Source organism: Apus apus, chromosome 1 (assembly GCF_020740795.1).
Source record: "Apus apus isolate bApuApu2 chromosome 1, bApuApu2.pri.cur, whole genome shotgun sequence".
NCBI lineage: Eukaryota > Metazoa > Chordata > Aves > Apodiformes > Apodidae > Apus > Apus apus.
The window spans coordinates 165,626,372-165,643,479 of NC_067282.1; the positions used below are offsets into that span (position 1 = coordinate 165,626,372).

General features: G+C 36.1%; 1 protein-coding gene across 3 annotated transcripts in view; it reads right to left on the bottom strand.

The window, feature by feature from the left end:
• The window catches only part of NAV3 (neuron navigator 3), a 273,171-nt gene that overhangs the window by 25,363 nt on the left and 230,700 nt on the right, over positions 1-17,108 (bottom strand). For 2 of the 3 annotated variants that reach the window (XM_051631157.1, XM_051631149.1), the window contains exons 21-26: positions 14,824-14,847; positions 12,438-12,515; positions 4,125-4,208; positions 2,464-2,575; positions 1,194-1,315; positions 563-583 (exon numbers count right to left, since the gene is read on the bottom strand). In XM_051631157.1, coding sequence (XP_051487117.1) covers positions 563-583; positions 1,194-1,315; positions 2,464-2,575; positions 4,125-4,208; positions 12,438-12,515; positions 14,824-14,847 — 441 coding nt within the window. The remainder of the gene's footprint in view (positions 1-562; positions 584-1,193; positions 1,316-2,463; positions 2,576-4,124; positions 4,209-12,437; positions 12,516-14,823; positions 14,848-17,108) is intronic. The other variant, XM_051631165.1, reaches the window with a different exon arrangement.

Here is a 17,108-nt window from a genome sequence, read left to right on the forward strand (position 1 = left end):
CTCTGAACATACAAGCATTGCCTTTTCCCTCTAGAAGTCTTTATCCAGTATTGAAAAGGGACAGAATAGCCAAAAAGCCATTTATTTCAGGAGCCAAGATGACAACAGTTTTGTCTGCAGTGGATTTTAACTAGCTCATTGGTTGATACCTTTGTCTAAATATCATCTTAGGAAATATATGGTTGGTTTTTATTTTCAGAAAGTTGTTCTGATTAAAATTGTATAAAACTCAATGACAAACTGATTTATCTATAAAAATGAGCTTTTCAAATGTTTTATTTTCACAATATCATTGGAGAGTGGGGAGTGTGACCACTTATCAGAGAAACATTTAAGTCCTTTCCAGTTCATGATATTTAATGAGAAAGAAATGGATTTTGGCTACACTCCCCCTTTCTATAGTCTACACTTTGAGATTAAAATGAATAGAGACAAACTGAGAAGACATAAAGGATAATCTGTTTTTAGGAGGTATAAAAGCCTACTGCCAAAATAAATAGCAATCATGCCAAGATAGGGTTCTTTATAGATGCATGCCAAATTGTCCATGGTTTATATTCACCTCACTTCCTCTAGAGTTCACCTTGCAGAAACATGAAAGAGTGTGGAATTACAAATCAAGGGAATGAAGACTGATCAGTATTTTAAAACAAATGTTTATGCAGGTAATATTTTTAAAACAACAAAAACATTTTTTTCTGATTATTTACTGAAAGTATTTGATTAAACCCTTAACAGTATGTGGTATTTGTGTGTTCCAGCTGAAAAGCAACTTAATTTCTTTAAACACTGTACTGCTTTTTCATGAGAACTCTTAACAGATTTCAATTCCCTTCATATGTGAATAACATATTTGAGTCAAGCCTTTGAATCAGACTCTGACTGAAGAAAAATCAAATAGGGTCTCAATATGACCTCAATTTAGTTTTGTTTGTTTGTTGTTGGGTATTTTTGTTCGTTGTTTTTGGTTTTAATTGAAAAAAAACAACTATCCTGACATATGCAAATATTTCCCCACTGATATTCAACAATGTTTAGCTTGCTGTTAGTGTCACAATGTGGATACATGTGTATTGCTTTGTATCTATCTGGCCCCGCAGGAATATTGTAAATGAAATGGGCCATTATGCTACTCAGGCACTAGGAAACAACATAATAGCTAAAGAATGGGTTTAAACCTGCTGAGCACTTACCCAGTTTTTCTTTTTCTTTTTCTTGGAGTCAGCGTCATTACCACTGCCAATGCTTGAATGGCTCGTGGCGCTGTTGATGCTGGAAACGCTTTCTGAAGAGTGTTGCCGTCTTATACGTAGATCTAAAGAAAAGAAAATACTGTGAAATCCACCTGCCTCTGTTCCAGTGTAAGAGTCATTCTTGTATTTATGTAGCCACTTCCTCCTCAAAGGAAGCCTAGATTAACATAAACGGCATTGATTCTTGCAGGGGCTTGGATTTAAACTATCCCAGCCGGTGAGCAACCACATGGGAGTCAGTGGTGTTGCACACAATTAGGCTAATACTTAGGAGCTTCTCCAAACTGGGCATTTATTGGCATGAAGGCAGTGACCTGCATAAGCAATCTATGCAGGTGTAACCTCATATCTAACCAGTTTCTGTTATAGATGGATTATTTGACTTACTCTCACACGTACTACAGTTCTGAGGATTGTAGGGGCCACTTCACTTGTAGTAGGCCTAATCAGTGTTGAGATGCTACCTTCTAATGTACCATGATGGAAATAAGCAGTCATGAGTTCATTAAAAACAAATGAAACAAAATACCAAGAAGTGGAGAATTTTAGAAGTGATTGATTAGGCTTTTGAGTTTCAATTTCTTGTAAGTCTCTCGTAACTGTATCTTAATCACTGGAAAATATTCTTGCAGTACATAGACATTAATACCAAGGGAAATTACTTTTTAGATTATATTTTATTTCCTAGAAGTTAGCTTTCCTATATTCAAGTCATGCAATGAAAGGACCTTGGGGCAAACATCTAAAGAATGACCTCTTCAAAGAAAGATCAATGACACTTTAAAAAATGAATGCTGCTATTATTTTCTTTCTCCAAGTAATTCCTTTGCTGTTGCTTATCAACAGGCACTTCTGAAGCATATATTTATCATGAGATGTCTGCCCAACTGTAATGAGAAATTAATTCAGAATTTAAAATGCCTGCTCTCCTGCACTGATTTAGCACTTGGTGAAGGCACCAAACTGCTGTCAGTCCATCACTTAACAATGAGTACATTGATTTTCAGAGCTACATCCTTATACTGCACTTCCAACATAAACCATGTTTCACCGTAAGGTTTTGCTAGCGTCTTGGGCAAACTTCAATGCACAACTGCAGTGACAAGGTTGAGTCTTGACACCCAGCAACTGATTCTTGGCCACCCAGTTCTGAGAAGACAAGGCTTCAGGAACTAACTCTGTGGAAACAGGAACTCATGCAAAAACATACCTTTGTGGGTATGATCAGGACCATTCAGGGCTCCTTGAATAGCAGCTTGTGCAGCAGAATTCTGGGCTTTCAGCATTTCAATGGTTTCCCTTAGCTCTATAAGCTCAGATTCCTGTGGGAAGAGCAGAGAGCTCAAAATATATGGCACAATAACAATGTTTGTCTAAGCTAAAACAAAAGACAAGATAGGAGTGGTCAAACTGAAGTTCATGGGACTGCTTGGGTGAACATAAGGGCAGCAACTAATGAAGCAGAATGCATATTTTCTCACCAACTCTACTACAGTATTATTTTGTATTTATTCCATATAAAGTGATCTGATATTTTAAGTCTCAATTGAATATTCATTATAAAGTTAGGAGAAACCCAAAAATTTTATTGCAAAAGACAGTAAACCCATTTGAATCACATTCTTTAGTATGTGAGGCAACAGTTTAATGAATGAATCTCAACCTGAATTTGTGTGTTTTTTGAAAGATTCGACTTACTAAATAATAATTCAATTTTTAAAACCCTGTCTAATAGCAAGTGTTCTGCAGATTGAATTACTCCACTTGAGTGCAGGAAGTGCTGTATTACAATGCACAGCCAATTTTAATTAAAAAACAGCTTTTATTACTGCTGCATTAAACCTGTCTTTCCAGCCTGTATTTATATAAGGAGGATTAAAGGTATTTAACCTCAACAATAGAGAAATGAAGAGAACAAAGAGAGTATGTTCAAAATCTTTTTGGAAAGAAGCTTGGAGATGATCTGTTTCAATGTCACTGCTTAACCTCTTCTGGAAAGAAAACCGTCTGATGGAAATTGTACTTTGTAAAAGAGTTAAAAAAAAATGTTGGTTTTAAGAAAGTTCTGTTTTGGTTATTTTGCTTAAGATGAAATAAAACAAGCAATGCAAATATTCTCTAGTCAGTTTGTAATGAGTCTCACCATATTCCATCTGTTGGTGCTCAACCAGACTGTGAAATGTTATTTTTGTAGACAGCTACACTGACTCCAGTGGTGACTAATAGCTCACTGATATATAGTTTCTTTCACAGTTTGGCTCAACAAGGACTTTCTGTTCAAAATGAATAAGGGCAGAGCTGGAAAAGTTCAGCCGTGGAAGGTGCTAAGCAGCCTCTTGATCCTGAGCTTGGTATAAAGGCTCACATTAAATTTACTCCCTATCAGGTTTAGATATTTTTCTCCGATAGTCAAAAAAGCACAGTGAAAACCTAAACCATTTTCTCATGAATAGGATACCCAACCTGCACTACCACTCTGAATGGAGTAGTTTTTCTCTACTTATAGTCATTCCTTTCCCATAATTCTAAGTCTGACCACGCTGTCAGGCTGGAATGAAGCTCTCCAGCAAGTTCTGATCAGTTTTTTATGGAATCTTTCAGTACGGATTAAATCTAGAGTAGCATATGTTTTAATTAAAATCTGGAAATGAAAGATTTTATCGTCAAACTATTCTGTGATATTGTCTGGGTAAACCTGATGCTGCAGAGTTTAAGGCTCTTGGAGCCTTATGAAGCCATGGCCATCAAAGAAAAATCTGTTTGTCTTATTGTCACAGCTGTCCCTGTTTCCTCTCAGTGTTTTTTAAACAAAACTTGAATATAATCTGCTGACTGTTTTCCACATTAAAGCATCTACTTTGGTAAATGTACCTTTTGTTCAGCTGTCATTGTTAGACTTTGCAACCGTCCAGTCATGTTTCCCAAGCTTTTTTCGAAAGCTGCTACTAGGTGAGCCTGGGAGAGAAACAGAAGACACCATTAATCATGACAATGAGTCTTACATGCACCTTGCAGCTTTCAAGAGTTTCAAGTATTTTAGCTGGACAAACAATATCTGGACTCCCACTCTGAGCTTTGTCTTGGATCTATACATTTTTTTTGGTAAATATTTTTTTCCCTCCAAGCCCATCTTCTTCAGCTCTTTCTATTAGTTTTAAACTTGGACTGAGTTAACCTGAGTAAGTGAAGCAGCCAAGTGAGCCCAGTGTTTCACAAGGTTCTTTAGCTCCCAGGGAGATTAGCTTAGATATCTTTGCCTGGAAATGAATTATGGTTTTAATGCCCTGCTTTGATTTTACTGATATATCGACCAAAATAAATTTGCTCCCAAACAGAAGCCCAGGAAGAATTATTTTCAATTATTGAACATTTCAATTTGTCTTAAAAGGTAGGTTTTAACCTCAAAAATAAAACACCCCAAAGGAATACTGAGAATTAAAAATATAATTTAGTTTTATAAAAGGTAATTGCTTAGTCTATTCAGCTTCTATTGTTTATATATATGTGTGTGTTTTGTTTTTTAAAAGCAATAAAAACATATAAAATATATAATATTTATACATACATGTAAATGAGTAATAAAAAAATATTTAAAATTGGAAGTCTTCTCAATAAGAAAAGCAATAAAGTTGAAACAGATTAAATATTTTAAGAAAATAAATTAATTCTATTTTCTAGCAACATTCACCCTATACACTATACAACCAAAATTGATACAAACAATACATCATTTCCTCATTGGTTCTAACTAACATTGAGCTTTGTAGGCAAAGAAAGGCAAGTGGTCATAAAGAAAACAACAAGGTAGGCCAGCTCGTAAAGCTAAGGGAAAGCAAGATATATATATATACATATATATATATATATATGTATATATATATATATACACACATATGCATATATATATATATGTATGTGTATACATATATATGTGTATATATATATTTTAAAGAAATCCAACAGGATTCCAGCCACTCCTCTTACAACATAAAATCAGAAACCCAGAAGGAAATACTTATTTTCTCTTTACCATCTCAAAAGTGGTAATAGGCAAAATTTTCAAATGTAGGCACTACAACACGCTTGGAAATATAACTCACAAAAAACATATTTATATGCACAAATGGATTATGTGAGCTTCCTGACCATGAAAATCTATCTTTATTATAGCTGTAGAGGCACACACAGTGCCTGGCAAATTTTTTAGTTAGAGATTTGCATGCTTGTACAAGCACAGCTGAAATTGTTTGAATGTATGGGTTTGTACTGAATCTGAGGTACAATCAGTCCAAACAGGACTCTGTTTTACACTTTAGGATAAGGAAAATAGTTTTTTGCCACCTGGCTCTGCATATTATTCCTTAAAAAAAAAAAAAAAAGTCTCATATATAATAGTGGTTCTTTTCTGTGTCTCCATTTCAGAGCTGTTATATTGATAAGTGGCTTTTGTGTTTTGCAAATAATTTTGGATAGCTTTAAACATTTCAGCATCTTGTAAACTCCTTGTTTTGTACTTATTAAACTTATTGAAAAGTTACCCCTTTTTAGTAAATTATTTACTTAAATACTTGTGGGTATAGGGTTCAGTCCACCTGCTTTCTGCATCTGCAGGGATGCCTTAGGGATAATCCTTTTGGTAAAGGATGCATACCCTAGGACTAATTTTTGATAAACAAGAGACTAGTTACACATGCAATTTTTAAAGGATTAATTAGTAATTGTGTTTATTCATATTTTAGCATTTATAACTTATGCCACATTCTTGAAGTTATAATAAAAATAATTAAAAAAAATAAGCTGGAATATGTGTCAAATGCAACTCTGAAACCTGTCGAACCCTATAAAGTTATTCTAGCTAGTTTGGAAACTACAGCCTGAGGTTGTTTTCATTACTCTGCTCCTCTGAGAAGACAAAAGTAGCTAGTTTTTAAAATTACTCTTCACTTGCATAATTAGCTACATATTAAAAATATCCAGCCTAATTTATGGTGTTGTAATTCCAAAGATTATGACCATTGACCCAGAACACAATCAGAGACAAAGTAGATGCTCTACCACAAAATTATAGCCAAATGTCTCTTCATTACATGTGTTTAACAGGAAACTAATGGGGCTCACTGTTCTTTGCCTCATAAAAAAATCTATGGCTTGGCTGATGGCCCGTGGTTCTGCTTTACCATGAGAATAACAATGGGCACTGAGGGCTGGAGAAGGGGAATAATTTGCTTAATTATGCTTTGCGTTTGTCCATTTCTCACAATTAGACTGCGATAACCACAGTTCTTTGGTACGTAATTATGCATATTTGTGCAAAGCATTTTCTTATTCCATATCTACAACTTCAGCTTATTTTGTACATGAATAAACCACAAGAAACTTATAGAAAAAAAATAAGGACTCATAGGAAAAATTAAGAACTAAAAAGCATCATTAAAAATGTCATCAAAGGTTACTGAAACTATTGTCTGATGTTCTTTACAGAAAGACAGTAATGTCACAACTGTGGATTCTTACTAAAATTCAGCCTGTGACTGATAGACTACATCACCTTCTTGGAGCTGCACACTACGATTTTTGAATCATAAATGTAATTTAATCAAGATCATGGGTCCTTGATATTACATTTGAGAAAAAGACTACCAAGTCTTTATTTGCTAATAGTTAAGAAACATAATTCAAAGCCCAAACTAAAAAGTATTCAAGGAAAAACATTCAATCACATTGTTAATTACTTTAAATGTTTGTTAAAATGGAATACTTTCCTATGAAGCACAAAGTATTAATTTACCTTCAGAGTAATAAGCTGGGCTGCCTTTCTCCACAGTAGCAAATGCCTATTCCTTCAGCAGTCTAGGGAACTCCTACTTGTAGAAATTTTACGCAGATTTGTCCGAAAAGAAATACTTTGTAGAAAAGATAGCTTGAAAAAGGCTAGCTTATCAGTATATGTATGTGTGTGTGCAAGTATGCATAAAACATACGTATATATATATTCCCACTTAAGATCAGACTTTGCATTTAATAGTTAAATGCAAAATAATTGTGAAAAGAAAACTATTGGAACAAATAGAAAGAAGCAACTGTGACTAAAAATACTCAATAGAAATTAACAATTCTAATTAGAAACTTCTTTTATGCTTACAAATTTGGTAAATGATTTTGATTGGGTTGGTAACCCTCAGTTTCTGAGGATTAGACACTTTATCAAAAAGGATCCATTCTTTCATTCTCATAAGAAATATATAGCAATATATTTATTTTTTTTAAATTATAGTCAATCCCTCACACCTTAGAAATGTGTTAGTTCCAGAAGTTGCATTGATTGCAGACATCATTTGAATACCATACAAAATAGCTGCATGTGCTTTAAACAGCACTTATTCTAAAGTAAAAATTATCTTCTCAACTGAATGCAGCATTTGTTTCTGGAAATAGATATACTGATACTAGAGTTAAGTAACTGGGCATTACTGGAAGTTTGCCTACAGCAAAATGTATCGATCTTTAACACAACATACATATGATGTACAGCTCTTAATCTGTAGATTCATCACATACGGATTAGTTTTGACTTTCATTAACATGTGGAATTCCCACTGGAAGTAGTCAAAGAGATACATGCTCAGGGAATTACTTCAGTGATAAGACGACAGATTTGATTTTAAACATTTTCTCCGTAGTAAATGATTCCAGCCAGCCAAACCTCAAATACTTCATCTCATAGGTTTTCAGCCCATCTTGAAGATGACACTGGTATACCCGAAGACTGCCCACTGTCACACTTTGCAATTTGACCTGCGGCGTTCAGGTTTATAAAACAAAGGTAAATAAAGAAATGTCCTCCCACCTGACACGGCTGAATGAGAGGAGGTGTGAGAGGCCAGAAAGGATCAGGCTGACTGCAAGCAGCAACTGTGCAGCTGGTGACCTTTTCTGTTTGCCGCTTGCTATTATCTTCTTGTTTGGCTGTAGGATAGTGGTTCAGAGCTGGCCAAACAAGAGTATTAGCCAGCGAACCTCCTCTGCTTTCTACTGGCATCCTGGGTCGACTACAGTTTGCAAGCATGCACCCTTCAGCTTTATACAGTACAAAGCACAGATCAAAGTCCCTCTGAACACGCTGGGTTCAGGCTGCTCACTGGAATTTGAGCTCTTGTCAGTCATGTAGGAAGTCTGCTGGTTGGGCACTTTCTGCACTGAAAACAGGCCCTTTCTTAACTAGCATTGAGATTTGCCCTTCAGCAACACTGAAACAGGCATCAGGGGAAAAGCCAAGAAAATCAGAAAAAAAATGTAAATTAAGCATCCAAACAACAGCTGGGCCCTGCTTGAACTTAATCATATGCAGACAAAACACTTTGGGGTTAATCAAATGAAATAAACTGCTAAAGTCAAGCATAGTACTTGAGGCCAGCCAACAAAACCTGAATAACAAATGACACCAAAGAAGAAAAGTCTTAGCAGAGGTTTCCAAAATTCCTGAGAAATGTTATAACTTCCAAATGGCAGGTTTTGATGTAAAATAACGTATTAAGCAAAGACTTGATAAAATATGTCAAATTTCAGCCTGACAGTCTTTTAATGACAAATGTACTACTGTCACCAACAATCTTCTGTGCTGAAGTAAAGAAAGACACAAACAGTGTTGAAATGAGATTAAGAAGATGTTATTTTTATTTTTTTTTTCACTAGCATGCAATACTTTTGCTCAGCTCTACAAAGGGAAAGGGCAACAACAAATCTGAGCTGGAGATGAACTGTGAGGGAGCAAGATTTCTGGCTATGAACAGTTTCTTTCTCCAGACCGCAGCGAAGAAAAAAGTGCTGCCTATTTTCAGACACTGAGAGCATGGAAATTGCAGAAGCTTAGGACTTAAAGCTAAGATGGCTTCATTTATAGCACAGGCATCAGAAAGGATGGAGTAATTTTTAGGTCAGCAAAGGCACTTGAGAATGTAATCTGTTCATACAGTTCTCTGCCTGCCAGAGGCAGATGTATCTACAGAAAAGATACACAGTGGACAAACTTTTTTTCTGCATTAGACTTAGTATTCATTCAGCTTTTAGCCTGCTGGCATGCAAACGTGACTCAAAATGAGGGTCACAGTTGTATTATCCATGTAGAGACTAAAACACGGTTTTGATTTGTTCTCTCAGGGTACGTTACAGCTCTTGTCATCAGGTCTATTTGTCCTTTAAATGCCAGGGGCTGGTGAACTGTCTCTTAGATTAGAACACAAGAAAGTAAAGTATTGCTAAGACAGTACATGTTCATGAAAATTAGAAGCTGATCTGGGGGTTTTGTAAGTTTGTCAAATTAAATCAAGTCTTTGTTAGTTACTTTCCTAATTTTTATGGAAAGTATAGAATCACTGGTATCAGTTCCATAATCAGGCTAAATTTCAGAGGCCATATCACAATTTTGTGGAAATTTGGGTTTTTTAAATACTTTACATCTTCTGTACCCAAAACAGCAGAGAATTAACTCAGTATCAGGATTATTGTCAAACACTTTTCAAATTATTATTTTTTTTTTTTACAAAATATATATATATATCATTACAGCGTACCCAAATAATATTTACTTACAATATCTAGTAATATCAGCTTTTCTTTTATTATTCATCATGAAAGCATGTAAATCCCTTATTCATGCCTAGAGAATTTGAAGCCTCTAAGTTTTATGCTCCTGGCAAGTTTAATTTTGAGGAAATTTCCATATGTTGGGGATTTGGAAAAAATAAAAAGATTTCTCTGGTACCATTTATAAACACCATGTGCTAAAAGGATCACCTTTAGGGTTGCTTATAGGTTTAGAGTTTAAAGACTGTCTCTATGGAGATGGATTAGAAGGTGAGTGAACAGCCAAAAGGATGTGATTAAATTAACTTTTATACAACATACTATGTGTGTGCACACATATATACGCATACAAGTACATACAGGTTTAAAAATGTGGTATTTAGGATAGGCAAAACCAGATAAAGATGTATATATATATTTCTCTCAATCCTGTTGAAAATGTTATGCCTCCATTTAGATCAGTAGAAAAGCTATGGGCATTCTTACTAGGTGATCATAAGTCCAGAAGCAGTACATGGGACCAAATCCCCAACCAATACAATCTGAATTAAACAGATCAAACCCAATTTATTTCTCACCCATGCAGCAGAATTAGTCTGAGTGAAACCCAAGCCAAAATGTAACTATCAATTTTTAGTTTGACTAAATTACTTTGAAATATGGACCATATCTAATTGTAACTTGGAGCTGACTTTAAAAACTTGCCTGAAATAGATAATTTCATTAGAAACCAAGATGTATGGTGTTTACTCCACACAAAGGAATACTGGCAGATAAATGGTACATGTCTTTTAAATAATACTGGGGAGAAATTTGCACCAAATGAACTGACAGTTGCCTCATTGCCTCACCTACAGGGGCAAGGCCCTTTCATCCACATCCCATTGCACTTGATACTCATGATCTGCTACAGAATTGCTGTGGGAACTGGAAAAAGATGGGGACTACACAGAGTAATCTTTCAACTCTCAGCACATCAGCAAGAAGGACTATGCTGGTGCTTTCTGTTGAGATCTAGAAGAAGGAGAGAAGGGCAAACTGCTTTTCTGTCCACAGACAAAAGGAATGGTACCAAGAGCCCGAGTTATCCCCATCAGACGGGGATAGTACTGGTACCTGAGCACAAGCCCACCACAGGCAAAACTGAGGTGACCTGTTAAGATCATCTACTCCAACACCTTGGCTGTGTGCAGGAACATTCCTAGATCAGGAATAAAGCTAATGCCTCTAGATAACACCGCTTCCTGTTGCATTGGCATTAAGAGTGCACTCAGAGTGGATGTGGGGACATCTGGAATTGTGCTGTGTCACAAGTCCAGCCCCAGCCTGCCTCCCTGTGCTCCCCAGCACAAGGCAGAGCTGCTGCAGCCTTGCCCTCTTGCTGGAGGAGAGCTGTGGAGGGCAATGGACTTTTTACCAAACTACCCAAGGTGTCCTGGCTTAGCTCTCCTGACTTCTTGGTATTGGTTTTATTTTGTTGCTCTCAGGACGAGTGAGTGAAGAATTGTCCAGTCTGGCAAAGATGAAGATCAGTGTCTAAACATATATGAGAGATGAAACCCTATACTGAAGACAGGCATCATGGCTATAAATCCCCAAAGGAATGACTCAAGTCAGAATCTAGCTTTTGAATTTACAAACACTGCAGGGCTCCAATACGGTCTGCTTCACTAGTTCATTCGCAGAACACAGAATAGATTGGCAACCGATACTGCTACAGAGATACAAATACCCAGAGGTATTCTGCTGCCACCTGAACAGAGCAGAAAGTGTTATGTGTAACTCTTCTACATTTTCATGTGTGGCAATCCTAAGAAATCAAGTAGCTTTCACAGTGCTAGAGATTATTTTCGCACAACATGAACACAGTGCTACTTCACTTACTGAAATAATTTCTTGAAAGTAATTAGAGATTTAAATACTCAGTATACATACATTTTTAAGAAAGGCACTCTACAGATTGCTTGAAAATGCTTTCTTGAAAAGTAAAATGATACTCTCTTGCAACTGCATCTCAGCCTTCACTGGGAATACTAACTATAGTTATATCCTGAATTCCATTTAAAAATCACTATACAAAAGACTGTTCAGTAACTATCCTGTAACTTATTCTGAAACCATAGTAACCAGGCAGGATTGTAGCCCACATTCCCTATCTGACATTATTTTCTGATAACATGTTCAATAACTCATATTACCAGTGTATGACAATTGGAAGGAACAGCATACTGTTCTTCCCTCCACATCTTTCTGTATTTTGCAGGGCTTATCTTTGTGAAATTAAACTATGATGAATTCTATCAGAATCTGTAGTTTATGCCCTTTCTTAGCTTGTGTCTCCTTATTTTCAGGGATTTTTGGTTTATTCTGAGGAAAGAGTGAAACTGAACTCAATAGGACTGTTGTCACACTCAAAATGTGGAAACTCATTTCTGTTTCCTCTGTGTTTGATTTATATGCCTTCTGCTTGAAGCTGAGGCAATACAGACACTTAATGAGATAATTAATTTGAAAAACACCAAAATAAATAAACCGTAGCAGTCTCCCAGACCACGTGTTGGTACTTGAATTAAGTAAAAGCTATTAGCCAGAGTCACTTACATTTGCTGAAAGCTGAGATGTAAGGGTAGCAACTTTCTCTTGTGATGCAACCAGCTCCCTCCGAAGTTTCTGAATTTGCTAGGAGAAAAAAGACTGCTGTCAATATTTCAGCAATTTCTTTTTGTTGTGGGTTTTGTTTTGTTCTGTTTTCTAGAGGGATCCCTAATAGATTTACAAGTTTCACATTTTAAACTCAGAACTATTCAGAAACACAAATTATTAAAAGTTGGCACCTACTGCTTCTCCAACTGTTTTCTTGCACTTGACCAGTGCAAGATCCCTGTTGAAGGAGCACATATGGGCCAACGTTTAGTTACTTCATATGTACAATCCTCTGTTTGCACGTGTAAGTTTTTGTTTGTTTGTTTGTTTGTTTTTGTTTGGGTTTTGTTTTTTTTTTTTTACCAAATCCCATAAGTTCCAAACCCATCCTTAGTGCAATTAATGTTAGCAGATCTGGATGATGCCTGAGATTATGAAACATGAAAAAAATTGGGTGAGGTTCACTTTGTTTGACTGTAGATGTGATGCAACTGACATATGTTAAATGTCTACATTAGATGCAGATGAAGTGCCAAAAAAGTAAATCGCCCACTACCTCAGACAGATTTTTGCTTAATGGAAGTCTAAAGTTAGATGATGTACAGTAATATATTTTTTCCTCTAACACAATACTTCCTACAGTCCTTGTGATTCAAACATGCAGCCTCTTTAAACCTTATATATCTTTCAAAAACTTCCTTGCCAACTTTAAAAAAATAGAACTTTAAATGTCCTAGTTGACATGAAAATAAACTTAATTCTAGGCTCTTGTATCCTTTTACGAAAAAGAGAATCCTTAAGAAAAAATCTGTTTACATTTTGACCACGATAGATATCTAGCATGAAGCTTGTGCATTATTTAAAGCACATTTTACCCTATTTGAGATCACACAGGGACTGCAGGCACTACATTGAACTTAAGCATCGCATGGAGTTTCACCTTGAAACCTCTTTCATATTCAGACATAGAAGAAATTTTTCCAGACTAGAGAAGCAAAATGTATAGAACAAGCCTAGGAAAGGGAGCACATACCATTCACTAGCAAAGACTATTGCAGTACTTTAATTTTGTGTCTCCTGTTAAAACCAACAGGGAATATTGCAGAAGCTCTAAGAATGAACAAGCTCCTGTACATCTATGATACAAAAATAGCTAGGTCATTTACACTAGCTCAGAGCAAAGGAAACAGATTATTGAGCTGTTCTCTATCCTGGACTGCCCCTTTTCTTTTTTTCAAGTTTTCTCTTTGTTTTTCAGCAGCAAATATTTGAAATTTCTGCTTAAGCTACACTTCCACCATATTCCTGCAACTATACAAAGGTAGTTCTGAAGTGCTGTTCGACCTCTTCTGCAAGAACAGCACAGAGCAGACCCAGATACTAAGAAAACATCATGTAGAAATACACAGGAAAGAAATGTTTCTTCACCCTATATAAAAGGCAATTAAATGAGGAATTGTCATTTACACTACTGAGCTATGGCATGCTGCTTTAGCTCCCTTGTGTTATCTTCCAGAGAAAGGAGCTTAAAAAATTAATGTCAAAATTCTGTTTAAATATACTGTGGCAAATAAGGAAGAATATGTTTATTTGTTCAGCTTCCTCAAAATATCTTTTAGCTGAATTTTTCTCTGATTAGAGTAGTAAAAATAGGAGCAGCATAAATGCAAGAGTTGGAAGGTATGAGGCTCTGTGAAGTGGAAGTGCACCCCTTGGTGCTGCACTTCATTGCTGCTAGTCCTTGGTGCCCTTTTAATATAACTCTCTCTTGTTTTGAGGAAGGCTGCAATTTTATCCAGCTGGTGACCTGGCCTTGTCACCCATTCTTATACCCTGTGAGGAGAAAGAAGCTGTTTTGCAGGTCAGATTTGATTTATATCTGAAATCAATCTGCGTTGCTCCAAAATCCATCAAAGCGGTCAGTTTCAGAAATGTAATATAATGCAAAAAGGAACAGAAGTTCAAAGCGAACATTTGAAGTGTATTTTTCCTGAAAGGCAGCACATTACCTAGATTTGCACAGTCCCTTAGATCCAGTGCAGAGTGGTATTAAGTCTGAAATCAGACGTATCACAACTCCTTCACTCAGAAGCCCAATTCTTATTGATTCTTGCCACCTTTTCAGAATCTCAGCCAGGAGACATTCTTCAGCATGATGATAAGAAAACACCTTGTAGTGCACTAGAAGTTGCATCAGCTCTTTACCAAAACTTCCCAAAAAGTGGTTCAAAGAATCAGTGTCATTTCCCCAGCATCTCAACAGTTTAGCCATAGCAGACAAACAATTACATTTTAAAATAACATAAAACCATACACAGCTACAGAAATGAAGAAATGTTTTTACCTCTGAATGTGCCTTTTCTTCTGCCTGGAAGAAAACAAAGAAGAAACGGCTTAGAAACAGTATGTAACATAACTGTGGTAATAGAGAACAAAAGCCAGCTATGCTAAAGTGAAATTAGTATTTTCACAGATCTAATACATTTAAGGAAGTTATGCAGTAAAAACAATAAATGGGATTCTTTTCAAATTGCTTGGCAAGGCTCCAGCTGAAACTCCAAAGAATTTGCCAGCATACTGACCACATGAAAGAGGGAATAAAGGGAGAACAGAAGCAGAACTGCAGCTACATTTCTAAGATACAAAACAAAATTTGCTTTGCTGTCACTTCATGGACCTTAGTCTGTTTCCTGCAAACTTTTACACCATAATGATTGTTCTGGCTCCTGGAACGATATTTGCTTTACCGTATACTAAGCAATATTCCTAACAGACTAATCCTTGCTAACAGAAGCTGGCAGCATACCAGTAAAACCTATATGGGGGAAGGTGAAGGATGAGTGGTACTTGCACTTTAAAGCAACATCTTCCATCCAGAGTAGTGACCAAAATATTGAGGAATACCAAGGCATGTTAAATTCTCATCTTAAACTTGCTAATAAGATTTAATAATTTTAGGTATTTTCCAATATTGTTATGAATTGTGCCATATAATAATGCTGTTTATTCAACAGTATTTTTCTGCAAGATAAGAAACTAAATCATTGCAAAGGAAACCTTTGAAAGTCATTATATTTGTAAGCATGGGAGTATTCTAATTTAGGAGGCATTAGGTAGACAGAAAAACTTTGCTTCAGCGGGATTCTAATGGAAAGGAATGATGTGACCTAAGAAAGGAACCCTTTTGTAACAGAAAATAAGGATCAGTTAATGTACTGTAAGTCAATGCACCCCGTGATCTGAAGTTGCCCAACTTCAGAGAAGCAGTCTAACACTGTCAGGAAGAGAAGTAAGCAGTAAAAGGAAAATACAGGTAGAAGAATTAGCTGTAAATAAAACTAGAAAGGCTAAGAAAACACAATGTAAGGGTTCCTCTAAAAATTTCCAGGCATCAGGCAGTATCTATGCTATTTCAGATTAAAGTGTGCACTACGTAAAACTTTTGTGCTGTTAGAATTTTAATAATAGATTATAGAAATGTTTTCTTATTTTGCCTGCTGTAAGGGAAGAAGACTTTTGGAAATGTCATTTCCATATATCTGCCAACAGTCAGTATAAAGAATGAGATGCTATGCTGTTTTCATGTATAACACTTGGCTTAAACTACTGTAATATGTGGTACATCAGAATAATTGTTGTTCTATTTACCAGCTGATACTAACATTCTGATCTGGGCTCACAAAAAGGAGATCTGCCTACAGAAAAAACTGAAAGTTTATTCTCTTTATTGTCACTTCAAACATAGTGAATGAGAAGTCCTCAAAGATCAAAAGAGACTGTATCCCCTTATGAACTCTACTAGGCCAAGAAAAGCAAAAAAAATTAATATATTTGGGTTGGTGGCCTTTTACTGAAGCTGTCCTGTTGGGATGTCCCTATCCTTAGACCACTGGCCCCGGCTGTTGAAGGAAGCGCCACATGTTGTTACCAGATGACTCCTTCGCTGTACAAGGAAGCGCTGCCTCTCTCCCAGAGTTCAGAGTGGTGGCTCCCATAAATTAAATTTTGTGGGCAGTACAAGAAGTAAACCAAAGAGAAAGAACTGGATTTGAGGCATATTATCAACTTAAAAATTAAAACTGGGCAACCAAATACATCTGAGCAATTTTTCTTTAAGAGTTCATGCTGACATCATTGTAGCCAGCACTCTGTCATTGGTTCAAGAGGATCTGAAAGGAAATATATTTCTTTATCCCTGTAATTCTCCATCATATGCATGCACCCCATCCTTTTAAAGATATTTTTCTTTTTTTTTTTTAAGACTTAAAATATTAACATACAAATGAAATGTCCTTACACATCTCCTTTGAGCTTGGATTAGCACAGTTAATGAAGTCTATGGATTCTAAGTGTAGCTAATGCTGAGAGGCAGTGTGAGAAATATAGCCATTAACTAAATATGTGAAAATTGCAGTGTCTCACCTACTGAGCAGGAGGATATTAAAAGTGGTGACAGCCTATCATAATTTACACTATCACACATCTTTTTCAACTTCTGGGAGAGCTAGATATATTCACGGTCAAAACAGAATCAGTAATTCAATCCTTCCAGTACACTTACATGGCATACATTTCTGTGAAATAAAATGTTTGTCTCTCTATTTGCATAACTCTACAAGCTAGATTTCC